General features: G+C 44.0%; 1 protein-coding gene across 7 annotated transcripts in view; it reads right to left on the minus strand.

Annotated features, from left to right (window-relative positions):
• The window catches only part of vir (VIR_N domain-containing protein), a 372,111-nt gene that overhangs the window by 6,309 nt on the left and 349,883 nt on the right, over nt 1–15,919 (minus strand). The window contains exon 46 of one of the 7 annotated variants that reach the window (XM_075698506.1): nt 1,599–1,678. The exons of the other annotated variants lie outside the window; for them this stretch is intronic. Within the exon in view, the coding sequence (XP_075554621.1) occupies nt 1,654–1,678 (25 nt within the window). The 3' untranslated portion in view covers nt 1,599–1,653. The remainder of the gene's footprint in view (nt 1–1,598; nt 1,679–15,919) is intronic. 7 annotated transcript variants of the gene reach the window in all.

Here is a 15,919-nt window from a genome sequence, read left to right on the forward strand (position 1 = left end):
CAACGCATGCTGCTTTGATAGCTCGCACTTGTGATTGACTGCCAGGCGGCTGGCGGAGAGGTTGGAGAGGCTTCTTGCACTGGCTTCCAGACAACTGGAAGTCCCATCACGATGCAGAGCCAGTGAAGGCGGAACTTAGTCCCGAGCACTCGGCGAACGAGTTGAGGAGAAAAAACACAGCTATGGAGGAGGGCAACTTGTAATTGCCCGTAGCTCTCTTAATATAAGACGTTTCACACAAATTGTGGTACAAATGATATGCTGTAGCTGTACGCTACTGTCACAAAAGTGCGCGTAATCAAAGCACACACAGCATATCACCCAAGCCAGCAAAGAAGACGTTGGCCCCGCGAAAGCTTCGAGAAAGGAAGGAGTGCATACGCCACAGACAACCGACAAAATCAATGGGGACTAACTAGAAGCTTCGACAAGATACTCAAAGAGAGAGGAGAGAGAGAGAGGTTGCATGCTGAAACACCCTCTCAGAACTCGACACACGGCAAGCATAGCAATAGGGGAGAGGGACAGCCTGAGCATGCGCCAACGGATGAGTCACCACTTTCCTTGAAGATTTCTGTGGCTGCGGCCAAAAACGCGAGAAATGTCCAGAAAATGCCCAGAAAATGCCCAGGCTTTGTTCATGCTATGGGAGCACGACTCTATCAGACAATTCGAGAAACGCCTGCGGAGGCAATAAAAGCACAGTGCTGGAATCAGGGGGAAGCAGACCGCGCCAGTGAAGAGATGTGATGCGTACACCGACCGTCTGCAGAAGAAGAGTGGATACCTAGCAAGCTGGCTGACGAGTTTCTCGAGCGTCTGCATTTCCGGAAGAAGTTCCTTCTTCGAGAATTGCCTCGAGCTACTCCGAGGACGTCTGGCTCAAGGTCAACGCAGGTGAATACGAATGGACACCTGGTGCTTCTATTTATTCTGTACTGTTTGTGTTGAACTCTTAGTGCTTGTCTTTAATTATTTTCCAGAGTTTTAATAATACCCATCTGAATTGCATTGTCATGTGCCTAGCCAAAGTGAGCATGTGTGAGTGTAACTGCCTTATTTAAAGAATATATTTTGTTGAGTTTTGACGACTATCGGCTCTGACTCTGTCTTTGGACCACAACCGGCGTTCGCTGGTGCACCAAAAGGCCTCTTATCAATTGTCTGTGTTTTCGTGGGGTTATTTTCAGAAGATGATAAGTCATTGTTCACAAAGTGCGTGACACCTACGCGCCTGCAAAATTTGTCCTAACCGTTTCAGGGACCCTTTAAGGTAAAATAATTTTACCGTGTCTTTGTCCTCAAAATCTAGATCTAGTGCCCATTTCCAGAGCACTACTAATCTACCATAGTACCTTGCTGGTGAAGCAGCGCACAAACACGGACACAGTGGAGACAAGTAGAAATAGACGACACTCGCTGCTCCTACTTGTCTCCACTGTGTCCGTGTTTGTGCGCTGCTTCACCAGCAAGGTACTATGATCACTCACCAACTAGCCCAACTTTCCACGTTACTGAACTTCATTACTAATCTACCATTGCATAAAGCTACTGAGATTGAGAACTGTCCACAAACTATCACAGTGTATTACACTTACCATCAAGACAAGCAAACGTGAGATATGATAGACGAAGTATGATGAATTTAAAATGTCACTTGAGAGAATCCCAGGAGGCTCTAAAAGAACAAAGGAAAGAAAAAAAAGGAAACATATGAACAGTTTGAACTTTGCTGGATTGCTTTTCACATGTCATGTCCCAGCATACAGCTGCTGACACTGCAAATGTGAAAGAGATTTACTAAATTTATTTTGTGAAATAAGCAGTCAAGTACTGTCCCCCAATATTTAAGAAGATTCCCCCCGATAGTGCAACGTAAGAACTTAACAGAAACACCAGCCCTGCCCCACATAATCCAGGGCTCCTGAGACTACAGACAGGCAGGTTGCTGCACAAAAAAATTATCATGAACGTCGTCATTTCTACAGAGATTCAACAAAGCCCGCCACGGTGTTCTAAACCAAAGATATGTACACCTGGAAACAAAACCGTACAAGTTTTTGCAATGTCAAAACAATAATATATAGAACAGTAGCCCTATTTGTTTCCAATAGAAAAAGAAAAGTGCATAGAGTTGCATAAATGAATGATGTTAAAGGAGAACTGAAGGTAAACATAGTCAAACTGAAGTGATAGGTTAGCCTCGAAAATGTCCAAAGTGCCACTTTTACCAAGAGCAAAGCATCTGTGACAAAATGAAGTAAGCATAGGTAGGACAGGACTGGTGCCACCACTGTGCGGCATCTCATGTTTTGTTTGTGGCTGGTAAATAGCATTATTTGTGCAATGAAATGTGACACAACATACATGGACAATACATTTTGTTGTACTGTTAGTATGAATCCAATACAACTCACATGGCTCTCCATATTGTTAGCAAATAGTAGTCAACCATTAATAAACAAGATTACATTGCATTTGAACAAGAGCAACAATGCAGGCTGGCTAATTTTATCAGACTTTTCCACACGAAATCACATTACAAACCAGTCTGTCATTACTTTTTATACAGGAAGGTGATTCCCTCAGTGTTTGGCCTTCTGACTCAAGCAAGGTATGCAATGCCTGCCTGAGCACAAGCTCATATCACCAGTGCACTGTAGTATTCCAGAGCTGAGGCAAGATGTGCATGACACATACCACCCCTTTTGTAAGAATATCTGGTATCTACAGGAGATAATCTGTGCTTATTTGCAGCTCTCAAAGATTAAGTTGCCTCCTGCTTAAGACCAAATGCTGATATTTTCAGGACCATAACTAGTAGCCTTTACTAACTTAATTGCTTTGTGGTGATGAGCTCACACGAGACTCAACCAGTAAGCAACGGCAAAGAACAGACATTGCGCTCCTCTACTCTGCAGTGCACAAGGAACACAGCAGCAGGTTTCGTGGAATCTCTGACATAGTGCAGAGAAAGTTGCTGAGTCAGACTGCCAGCAAATGCAGCTTTATTACCACAGAATACACCACAGCATGACAGTGACAGCGCACAGGCAGAGGAGTGGTCGAGTTGCATAGCTATTGCATCAAGATAGCGAAGCTCAAGATGTAACGGGAGCAAAGGTTCCATGCTCAACCAGTACTGCAGCCACAGCAAGGAAGCACTTAGCATTTCAGAGCCTATAAGATGAAAGGGTGCCTGGAGGGTGGTTACAGGCTATCAGGGTGTGTCCAGCTATGTGTGCTCGCACATGACACAACCCGAAGGGCGGGGGGAGGTAAGAGTAGTTTGCAGGATAAAAAAGCATGGTTTACGGTAGAAGAGCTTCCATGTGCTAGCCATATTCATAATATTCCCTACAGTGTGGCTCTTGCTCGAGAATGAGCTTGGCAAATAGTTATCAACATATACAAGCTTGGAATGATGTGTGGGAAGGCATCTGGATCCCCCACAGCCTTTAGTGCTTTCTTTAAGACACACGACAATTTTGATGATACGATTACAGTTGGTACAAGCTTCAGTATCCTGCAAATTTCTTACCAATTCCCAAGCTGAAGAGCACTGTGTAATTACAAATTCTCAAAAGCTTGGGTGCTCTGAATGCTGTTTTGTGCCACTAAGCATGTGAATTCGTAGCAGCGACTGCCTGCAACACTATCACATTCCAGGTGGCAGTTGTGCTAAGGAGGCAATCTTGGTCCCTTTGCTACTGCCAAAGTGCTCCATATCACTCAGTTGTGGCATCACTCATCTAACTCGCTGCCAGCCCGGCAGTTTGGCATGCCATTTGTATTGATTTACTCTCTCCACCTTTTAATATGTCAGCCTACATCGACGCCTAAATCACTATTTCTGCAATATGTATCCTGCAAGCATGTTGCCAGGAAAACTTTCATGCTGTTGATGCCAGTTTAGGACCAGCATCAGGCTAACCTAGTGGAAGCACACGAATCTGTTCAAAGCCGCGCTAGTGGATTAATTTTCTTATATTATTTTTACTATTCTAGCACAACTAAAACAAAGATAATCCCCCTAGTCATGCAGAAAAAAAGTGCGCCTGTGCCTCTACTACAAGTTTTATCACTCATCTCTTGCATGCTTGAATATCATACCTGCTCATTGCCTTTCACTCCGTAACAATAATTCTAAAGCTGTATGCTCACCACCTCTACGCACTACTGTGCATGCTAAATCTCTTTTCGTTCGAACAGCAAACGAACGAAATAATCTGCCCACTGATGCACACATTACTCAAATTCTAGCTATTGAAAGTCTTTCATCGAAGACCTCATGTAACTTATGTAAGATACCCATCCTTCATGTAATACCCTGCATGAGGGGAATTTGAGGTACTAAACGGTACTAAAAAGCTTTACTAAAAGGAATTTGACGGAATTTGTTATTCTCACAATGACGATCAGTGCAGTAATGACTAACACCAATGTGCAGCAGCCAAAATGCTGCATACTGGGGACTTTTTTCTAAGGCTGTGCAGAACGCCTGCAGGCACCTTGTTGCTTTTGCGAAAGCAAAATCTGCTCGCTTTTCATTGCGTTACAAAACATTGCACACAGGTACTAAATGCTACATATTTGAAGAGACATCAAAGACTGTAAAAGAAACAGCAAGAGCTTGCCCTGCCATCCCATGTAATAATGCCTTTTTCAGTAATTTTCGCGAATATATGCAGCTTTCTAACAAAGCGTGAACACGTATCAAACCTTATGTCGTCATCCGCCAGTAACTTACTGATACTGTACTAACAGAAACGTGGCTTACAAAAGAAATCAGTGACGCAGAAGTCCTGGCCGATCTTCCCAACTCGACGTTCATCGATGCTATCGGAGAGACATACATGGCGGAGGTGTTCTGACTGCCGTGAACCAACAATTGCCGTGCACATGAGTTAACATTGACAGCCACTTGGAAACACTGTGGTTAAAATGTCAATGTTCCCCACAAACAGTACAGTTGGGTGTTTGTTACAGACTCCTTCACCATCAACTGGACTTTCCTAATCTCTTAAACAACATATTAAATGAAATTACTTCAAAGCACCTCAATGCTATTATTCTCCTTTTTGGGGACTTTGATTTTCCCGGCATTAACTGGTACAATGGCACTGCTTTACTAACAAATCAAACTGAGGCGAGCGACTTTATAGAAGTGTGTTTAAATTACAATTTAACACAGCTAGTACTGGAGCCAACCCATTGGTCGGTGACCTCTGCCAATATTTTACATCTTATACTAACCAATCATCCTGAAAGCTTAACATCCCTTAAATATCTCCGTGAGATTAGTGATCACAAAGTTATTCATGGTGCTTTCACTTTCGCTCCCCCACCACGTGACATGCACGAGAAGACAATTTGTTTATATGACAAAGGTAACTATGAGGCTATAAATACTGAATTAACCGCATTCTTTTCTACCTTTGCAGATGAATTTCATAACCATTCCATTTATGATAACTGGCTGTAGTTTAAACACAAACTATGTGACCTAAAGAACCAATTTATTCACAGGATAACCATTCAATCTAATCGACAAAAACCATGGTTTATGAGATCCTTAAAACGACTACAAAATAAAAAAAACCGCCTCTATCGCCATGCTAAAGTTAAGGCAAGCTCAGTTGCGTGAGAGAAATATTACGCTGCTTAAACTGCATACTTAATTGGAATTCGCGATGCCAAGCGAACCTTTTTTCACTATGACCTGCCAAACATTTTTGCTTACTAATCCAAGAAAATTCTGCCAGGTGATAAACCCCAAAGACGCGCGTATCAATACTCGTACTAACGAGCTGGGTGAATCGGTGACAGATTTAACCTGCGCTAATATGTTCCAGAACGCATTTTCTTCAGTCTTCAGTTGTGAAATGGAGATGCTTCCTCCTCCGCCAACCACAAATATACAATGCAACATGTCAGCCATCACATTCACAGTATATGGGCTTCTATCTGTGATAGAAAATATTAAGTTGTCTTCATCATCTGGCATCGATGACATTAATTCTAAACTACTAAAAAACACGAAACACATTTCTGCAGAGTTTCTCTATTTATTGTTTTCACAGTCGCTTTCCACAGGCACCATGCCAGACGAGTGGAAGATGGGCAAGGTTACTCCAGTCTACAAATCGGGCAACAAAACTTCTCCCCTAAATTACTGCCCCATATCACTGACAAGTGTTCCCTGCAAGATCATGGAGCATGTCATCTACTCTCATATTACGAACTTTCTAGAGGCTAACAACTTCTTTCATCCTTTGCAGCATGGGTTCCGTAGGGGCCGTTCTTGTGAGACCCAGCTTGCACTATTTCTTCATGACGTTCATGCTAATCTTGACAGTAACATACAAACAGATGCCATATTTTTGGATTACGTGAAAGCATTTGACAAAATATCTCATCAATGCCTATTACTAAAACTTTCTCATTTGCATTTGCATCCTGATATCCTAAAATGGCTTGAGCAATTTTTAACTAACCGCTCACAGTATGTCTAATTTAATAACCACTCTTCAAACATTGCACTCGTCACATCAGGCGTACCACAGGGGTCCTTCTTTGGCCCCCTTCTTTTCTTAATTTACATTAACAACTTACCCTTGCATGTGCCCTGCCATATCCGTTATGTTTGCTGATGACTGCGTTATCTACCGTGCAGTCAATACCATCACTGACCAAACAACTCTTCAATCTGACCTTAACCGGGTACAAGAGTCGTGTGATCTTTGGCTGATGACACTCAACTCTAATAAATGCAAACTTGTCTCATATACACATCGTCATCACCCATTTCACTTTCCTTATTGTATTGGTGACGTCACCATGGTATTAGTAGAATCCTACAAATACTTAGGTATCCCCTTGGCTAATGATCTAACCTGGAATGCGCATGTTACTAATGTTATTTCATCGGCTAACAAAACCCTCGGGATTTCTAAGATGTCACCTTCGCCTCACTCCATTGCATGTTGTTAGGATCGGCCTGCAGCTATTTCAGCCCGATGCAGGTGCGTCGATCGATCCGGGGTGGTGGCGCCCTTCAGAGAACCAGCGAGGACAGCGCTAACCAACCGTAAGCTTCCTTTGAAGAACTGCGGACTACGGCAGCTCTGGAATTTAGGGGCGCTGGCTGGGTTCGGGCGTGACCACCTGACTACGGGGACGCAAGACAATGAATACCACGACGACTGCGCTGCAAAGGTTGTCAGCCCTCGGAGAGAGCACTGAAACCTGTGCAGCATGTGTGTGTGTAAAACCCCTACCCCCTTCTCTCAAAGGCGGCCACGAGGACTTTCTACGATGACGTCGAACGGAGTGTTTATAAGCAGCGGTTGCCGGCTGCTAAAGTGTGCTCGTCGTCGTGCTCTGTGCTCGAAATGTACTCGTGAGCTGTGTGCTCGTAAGCTGTGTGCTGTATGTTCGTCTTGCGGGCTCCATTTGGGAGTCACGCATAGTGTGTGTAAATGTATCTCTTGTTCAAAATGTTAATATGTAAATAAACCCTGTTCACCTAGTTCCTCCCAAGTTCCTCTCTACGACCTTCAACCCTTACAAATGGTGGCAGTGGCGAGATCGTCCGACAACTCTAATAACTGAATGACAGCGGTGAGATCGGCCTACGGCTCGTAGATCGGCCTACGATTCGGTGACAGCAACGGCAGCTGACGGACATTGGCACATGGTGACCGACCTGTATCCTGATCAAGTTGGAGGCGACTTGGGACTGACCACCTCTTGCAACTGACTGGATACAGCGGAGAAGGACTGGTGATATGGTGTTGCTTCAGTGGGTAAGCATTTGGTTTTGGCTGTAAGATTTACCAGGCTTCAATTTCTCTGTGTTTGTTGATTTGATTCGCTGAGATATTTTACTTGCATTCTGATTTGCGTGGGTATCGCAGCAAGTATTGTGTGACAGCAGAGCCAAAGCTTAAAGTAGCGACCATAGTCCTAATGTGTTTGACGAGAGCTGACCTGTTGTGGTTCTGTGAAGAGATCGAGGTAGACGTACAGGAGGACTTGAAGGAATCAGATTCGTAAAACCATTCTAGAAAGTAACAATGATTTGAAATTCACCGAACAAATGGGTAACCGAATTCTAAGCAAAAAAAACGGGAACAGGAACAGGAAGCAATTAGGCAAGAACAGGAAGAATTTAAGCAAGAACAGGAAAAAGCTAGGCAGGAACTGAAAAGAATTTCTCAGGAAGAAGGCCTAACAGAAGTAACGAGGCATTACATTGATACATTGAACAAAGAGGTTGAAGGTTTTGAGCAGTTAATCGAGCAAAGTCAACAGCGGCTTGAAAAATCTGTAGGCTGGACGCAGCGAAAGGGGGAGGAAGTCGACAGCAGATTTTGGTCGAAAGGTGAGAGAAGTAGCAGCACCCGCGAGATTAGCAGCACGTTCATAAGTGAACTCGAAGTGCTAGCAGCTAACAATGCCTTAGTGGCAGCAGAGGCCGTTGAAGGCCAGAGTGAGAGTGACGAGGTGCTGTGCCAACAGAGGACTGTGGAGACAGCTACGCCAGCTGCGAACAAATTGGCATAGTTACCGCGCGTGTGCGTCGCTTATAATGTTAGCGAGGTTAATAACGAGGTAGAGAGTACTGTTGACCCGACAGACGCGAGCACCCATGTCGAGTCAGATCTGCATGCCGAAGTGAAGTGCGAGCTGGAAGATGCAGTTGAGGGTAGTTCACAGGATTGCGAGCTCCGTAGCTCAAGGGAAGACCACTGCATTGTTCAGGGATCGGTGCAGCTCTCCGCCAGTCTAGGTAGCCAAAAGAGGGGTGATCTAGTTAAGTATCACTCAAGACTGTGCGGGTAAGAGACCGATCCGGGCCGACGAAATGTGTACCGGCCAGCACGAGGCACGAGAAGGCGACATGAAAGCGAGTGCAAAGAGAAAGCGCCGTAAAAAGAAGCGCGGTAAAGACCGAAAGACGGTGACTAATGTAGCGCCGCCAAAGACGGCGAGAGACTCAAAAGGGCCGGGCATGAGGAAAAGAAAGGTGCGGTCGTCGTTGACGATGTTGGCGCATCAAACACGTTCGAGCCACCGGTCTAAAAGAGATCGAGAAGCATGTTCTGCACGGACGCGGACAAAGGGCACGGGGCAGTTATGTTCCTTGTCGGTCCGTCATTCTTTTCGAAGTTCAGCGTGTAGTGCGAAGGAGCGCAAGGTGGCAGGACGAGACGAGGTGATAAGGAGTCGTGACGCGGACAGTCGAGTTCGTGAGGAAAACGTGGTGCCAGGAAGCAAATTGGCAGGAGACTGTAACGTCTTGGAGGAGCTGATAGTGAGTCGGCCCTTTTGTTGTTCCTCGGTAGCCAGAGTAGCTTTTGAACCGCGACCACCTCGAGTAAGGTTCAAAAGTATGAGTCAGCCGGAAACATTTGAAACGGGAAGCCAAGAGAGCTTCCATAGAAGTGAAGCCTTTTGTTTTAATTTTGAGCACTTAGAAATTTTCGCAATTTGAGACTAGGATTTCTTTCAGTATGTAAGGTATGAGCTTTGTTTATGTTGTTTGAGAAGCTCCGAGAGTTGAAATACGTGTTTTAAGTAATCCTGTAGTTTCGTGAGGTGTTCATTAATGAGTAGATAGGCTTTCTTTTTTTGTGTGTGAGTAACCTGAAGGTCCACGTTATCGTTGAGAGGCCTATCGTAACGCGCATGTGTTTTAGTTAACCTCCTTTTCTTTATAAGTGTTTTTTTTATTTTCTAAGGTTAAGCGCGTAGGTTTTCAGTAAGTGTGTGATTTGCACTAAGAGTTCGTAGTTCCATTAGCGCGTGTCCTGTGTGGACGGGGGAAGCAGATTGTGTAAGACTGGGTTGCTCGTGTGTGTTTAGGGCAGCCGTATTCTGACTTCTCTAGTACGCGTGCGTAGAACGAGTTATTAGCAGACACATTTTTTTTAAGGGTTCTGCGGAGTGCGTAAGTTACGCAAGTTTAGTTGCTCGTTTAAGGAACGTGTCTTGTATGAACTAAAGGAACAAATGTGAGTAAGCGTGATGAAATGCTTACGTACGACGCAAGTACACGTTCAGAAAAGTGACCACAAAGCTAGCGCGATTGTGATTACGCACCTGTGGAGTTGACCAGACTGTTCAGTGGCACAATAAGTGCAATAAGTACGCCACTGCGATAGGGTAAGAACAGGCTGTTCGTGAACTTAGGCTGCTTAAGTTATGTTTGGGTATTGGTGTTTGAGAGCCTTCGGTTTAGTTCTGTGTAAACCTTTGCTCTTGTGCAGCACGACAGTCAGGTCTGGTTAAACTCAGGGGGAACGTGAACGCTCGCTTTGGCGGCACAAAATTTTGGGGCAAAATTTGGGATTCCCAGTTGAGCGTTGCATGAAAATTTTGATAGGAGGCCTGGTGGATTAACAGCTGATTCCGGGCATTTGCACGCTGAGTGGTATTGTGTTGCCGGGATCGACTCTTCTGTGCCAGTTGTTGTGAGATGGTTGAAGGCATTCCAAGTGCGCAGGGGTTGCAGAGAGCAAAGCCATCGACTTGCTCGCCAGCCATTCTCTTCCTGCCCAGCAGTTGCCAGCACTGGCCAGGCGAGATTTTCCGGGCCATGGAGGAGCTGTTAGGATCGGCCTGCAGCTATTTCAGCCCGCTGCAGGTGCATCGATCGATCCGGGATGGTGGCGCTCTTCAGAGAACCAGCAAGGCCAGCGCTAACCAACCGTGAACTTCCTTTGAAGAACTGCAGACTACGGCAGCTCTGGAATTTAGGGGCGCCGGCTGGGTTCAGGCATTACGACCTGACTACGGGGACGCAAGACAATGGATACCACGATGACTGCGCTGCAAAGGTTGTCGGCCCTCGGAGAGAGCACTGAAACCTGTGCGGCATGTGTGCGTGTAAAACCCCTACCCCCTTCCCTCAAAGGCGGCCACGAGGACTTTCTACGATGACGTCGAACGATGATGTCAAACGGAGTGTTTATAAGCAGCGGTTGTCGGCTGCTAGAGTGTGCTTGTCGTCGTGCTCTGTGCTCGAAATGTACTCGTGAGCTGTGTGCTCGTAAGCTGTGTGCTGTATGTTCGTCTTGCGGGCTCCATTTGGGAGTCACGCATAGAGTGTGTAAATGTATCTCTTGTTCAAAATGTTACTATGTAAATAAACCCTGTTCACCTAGTTCCTCTCAAGTTCCTCTCTATGACCTTCAACCCTTACAAATGGTGGCAGCGGCGAGATCGTCCGACAACTCTAATAATGTAAAACTGTTAGCCTATAGATCATTGGTAAGAACGAAACTCGAATACGCATCTGCCATCAGGGATTCGCACTAAGCCTATCTGGCCAATGCCCTCAAGGCAGTTCAAAATCGCGCCACCAGGTATATTCATTCTACATACTCTTACAGCATCAGCATATCATCTTTAAAAAAAGAATCTTCCTTATCGCTTCTACCCTTTCGTCACCGCATTGCCACCCTATCCCTCTTCCACAGGTTCTACTATTTGACGCTTAATCGACCACCATGCATTGTTTCCCCAACGCGCCGGTCACGACGCATTGGCCATCCCCAGCAGGTAGCACAACCACATTCACGCACAAAAACGTTTTCAGCCTCATTTTTCTACCGAGTATCTAAAGACTGGAATGGCCTTCCTCATCAAATCGCTGCCATCACCTGCTCTTCACAATTTGTTCCAAGATGTAACAACTTCTTTATTTACATAATTGAATGCATTATAACACTTGTTTGTATATGTTGTATCCCCACCCCTTATGTAGTGCCCCTACTACTGAAGGAAATAAAATGAAAGAAAAAAAGAAAATGAAACTGAAGGGTATCATGGCCTAAGGTCATGCATACAAGTTCAACTGGCAATCAGCTGCAGAGCTGCTTTTTAGCTGCTTCTGTGCCCTGGATGAGTTGCATTCATCTGCACATTTCTCGTAAAAACAGCCAAGAATGAGCTTAGCGCGACGATGCTCTTGATTTTCTTACACTGCCATAGACGAGTTAATTTTGTACGAGTGTTCTGCTCTAATTCTGGTAGACGGCAGCATACATTATGCAGGGTAGTGCAAGCAGGAGTGTTTATTATGGCGCAGAAAGTAAGAATTGCGCTGGGAATGGGAGTATAAAAACAGCGCTGCTGGCAGCTGTAGCAAGTTTTGTTGGCTTCGTCACAGAAACGAAAAGCCAACTTAGACAATGAATAGAAAGTTATTTAAAATAAGGCATCTGAGTGCCTGATGTAATGATCGGTCAGCGAGGGTAGTGACCTTCTAGCCTCGTCTACTCCACTGCGATGAATTGCTTGTGAAGCTGACAATGCGTTCCCCACGGATAGACTACCGGCGCCAGGAAGGCGAGACACGTTTGGCGGACTGAGTACTCTTAGATCGTTCACTGTCACTTTCACCGACCAATGGGAGCAAGAAAACTCCTAGAAAAGGGTGTTCTAAGGCATTTTCCTCACGGACCCTGGTAACCACCATGGTCGTTTGACAAACGCCCCAGCTAACAGCAGGGTCATCTCAGGAACCAAGATGCCCTAGCTTGAGTCAAGCATGACAACCCCTGTCTACAAAGCCCCCCTCCTTTCTGTGTGTTCAGTTAACAAAGGTGCGGGAGTGAGTATGTGAACCCTTGCCCTCAATGCGGGTCCTTCGACAACTTTGGACGCTCCAATTGGACGAATTTTGGATGGCAGTTTCCCTGGCCTAGGGATCTAGGGAGGACATGGGGGTTTAAGCAGCCATTTGCGGCTCCTTGATGTGCTTCACTTCGGTCACGTTACACTGATGAGATGTAACGTTCTACACTTTTCATGTAGATATTGTACATTTTTTTATTTATTTATCACTTTACCCACAGTGCCACAAATGGCATTAGAGTGGCGGGATATAGTACAATAAAGGAAAAAAACATACAGGTGAACTGTCATGTGCATAAAACATTGCGATAACACACACACATGAAAACAAACACTGCAAGAATAAACCATAGGAATAGAAAGCAATAATTTTAGCATAAACACACATCACATGGCCTAGTAATTATGCAGTAATTACAGGGCCCAGAATACATTCTTTGTATTCGATAGAATTAACTTTTGCATTTATTACATTGCCCACGTAAATGCATTACTGCTGCAACAAGAAAAAGTTATCATTTTCGGTGGTGGTAACTTCTCGTGGTAGTTGGTTCCAATCCAAAATTGTCCCGGGAGAAAATGGCATATTAAATTTTACAGTTTTGCACCTTATCTCTTTAATTTTACTGACATGGCCTCGTCGTAAAGAAACATAATCATGAGGGACTAAGTACGTTTCACACCACATACCTGTTTAAGAATGAAAAATGTCTTGGCATTTTCATACGTTTACCTAATGAAATCCAGCCAAGGTTCTCCTTAGCATGCGTTACACTGAAGTATCTTCTGTAATTTCCGAAAACATATAGAACTACTAAATTTTGCACTCTTTCTATTCGCTGAATGTCATTTTTGAGCCAGTGATCCCACACAGTACAGGTGTATTCAAGTGTGGACCTAATATATGATGTGAACAATAGCTATTTAATTTCTGAAGGAAACCGCTTGGTATTTAGACGCAGGAAGCCTAATGTCCGGCATGCTTTGGCTCTAAGGCGGTGCCATGATAAGTCGGGGCTAAAGATGATGCCAAGGTATCTGCACTCACACACGGGAATTAGCTCAGTAGTGTTTAGGAAGTAGTTGTAGCCATGGGTGGATTGTTTTTTTGTAAACGACATGTGCACTGTTTTTTGCAAATTGATATGCACGTCCCAAGTGCTGCACCATTTACCTCTGCTGCTCAATTCATGTTGCAAAACAGCACAATTCTGTTGATTAGTAATAATGCAATAAATTGCACAATCGTCTGCGAACAGGCGCACATGGGAAGGTAGGTCAGCATTTATATCATTCATATAAATTATAAATAGCAATGGACCCAAAATGGACCCCTGTGGTACTCCTGATGTGACATAAACCTCATGAGATCTTTTGTTTTTAAGAACTACGCAATGACGTCCAGTACTTAGGTATTCTTTGATCCAGGAAATTACTAAATGATTAACATTATACCATGAAAGTTTGTCAAGCAATAAGTGATGAGGTACAACATCAAAAGCTTTCTCGAAATCCAGGAAAATAGAATCAATGGAGCAACCCATGTTTAATGCACTTGCTAAATCGTGTTAATTCAGTGAGTTAGGTGATGGATGAATAGCCACGTCTAAAACCATGTTGATTAAGGCTTAGCAATGCGTAGGTGTCGAGGTGGTTCATAATACTAGTAAATAGGATGAGTTCAAAAATTTTACACAGTACTGTGTGGGTCCTGATTTGTGTACAGGAACAACATTTGCTATTTTCCAGTCATCAGGCGGGGTGCGAAGTTCTAAAGATTTAGTAAAAATAACTTGTAGATATCGATATCATAAGAAGCCAACAAACACTGACACCAAGGACAACTTAGGGGAAATTACTTTAATGGAAATTAATGGAAATGAAAGTGGATGAAAAAACAAGTTGCTGCAGGTGGGTAACGATCCCACAACCTTTACATTTTGCGTGCGAAGCTCTACCAATTGAGCTACCGCGGCGCCGTTTGCCCGTCCACTTTCTTGGGTATTTATGTTTTCTTGCAGAACCCTAGGAGTGTCAGCCAGCGCCACCACTCACAGACCTTGACGGCGGACGTGTAACATCCTTTCTGCCGCAGGCGTCACGAGAATGTGATCTTTTTGGGTGAAGGCAACCAGTCAATAAAACCACACATGCTACCTGAAGGCATCAATGGTGGAGCTGAATTTTGTTCCTTCATACTGTTAGTCAAATTACAAATTATTCTTTATGATCCACATTTTCGGAATGCTTCTGCTCATAAAATTATGAAAATTTTATGAGCAATTACTCCAACTTTGCTCACATAAGAAATACCAACAATTTTGCTACTACAATTTAATATATCAAAGTATTTGTTCCAACTAATATTTCTTAAACTATAACAATAAAATTTAAATGTAGTGAGAATTAGGACAATTTCAAAGGTAAGAAAAGAGATAAAGGCTCAAACAGCCCAAAAGCAAGAGCAAAAGCAAACACACAAAAAAGAGAACACTACAGATAACTGTTGTTGTGAACTTGTGTGTGGCAAAAATGAATCGGCTGTATATTGCAGAAGCATTATTTATCAAAGATGCCCCCCCACTGCAAAAGCACTCAAACCTAATAGGAGGCAGCTACACTTAACCAGTGAATCAAGAGAATTCATAGTCAAAAATTGGCAATTAAGACATTAAAAAACCTAAAAATGTGCCTTGTTCTCATGTTGTCTACAAGAAAAAATTACTACTCGTACATCCAGAGCCATCAAAAGCTGGCAATCTGAAGAGGGCAGCACTCTACTGTGCAAAAGACAGGGGCACCGAAAACTCCACAAAAGTTGCCTATTTCCTTCTCTTCTTAATGTTCCTGCCTCTTTCTTTCTCACATATTATCTGGGTCCAAGAATCAGGTGTACGCAAGCACGTAATAGCAGCTCTCAAATAGAATCTTGAGTACAGCCAAAACCAGCTACAACAAGGTATTTCGGTTCCCTGTCCAGATTCCGATAGACTCCAATGTGTCAAAAATCCCTCCACAGCGAATGACTTTTTTAACTCTTCCAGATCAACGAAATTTTTGCTAACACAAGCCACTTGATCTAACATACGAAGGTTAAAATGTAGTTGCAACAAATCCCCGATCCGGTCTCTTTAAAGTGTAATGTATTGGGTGACCGCTTAAACCATAGTGGCTCATCATAGGATCACACTTTGTTCCGTGTACTGCCTCAATTTGTGGTGTCAAAATTACAGCAGCACGTGTAAATCAACGATAACAATTACCAATTCAACAG

The sequence above is a fragment of the Dermacentor variabilis genome, chromosome 1 (assembly GCF_050947875.1).
Source record: "Dermacentor variabilis isolate Ectoservices chromosome 1, ASM5094787v1, whole genome shotgun sequence".
NCBI classification, from domain to species: Eukaryota; Metazoa; Arthropoda; class Arachnida; order Ixodida; family Ixodidae; genus Dermacentor; species Dermacentor variabilis.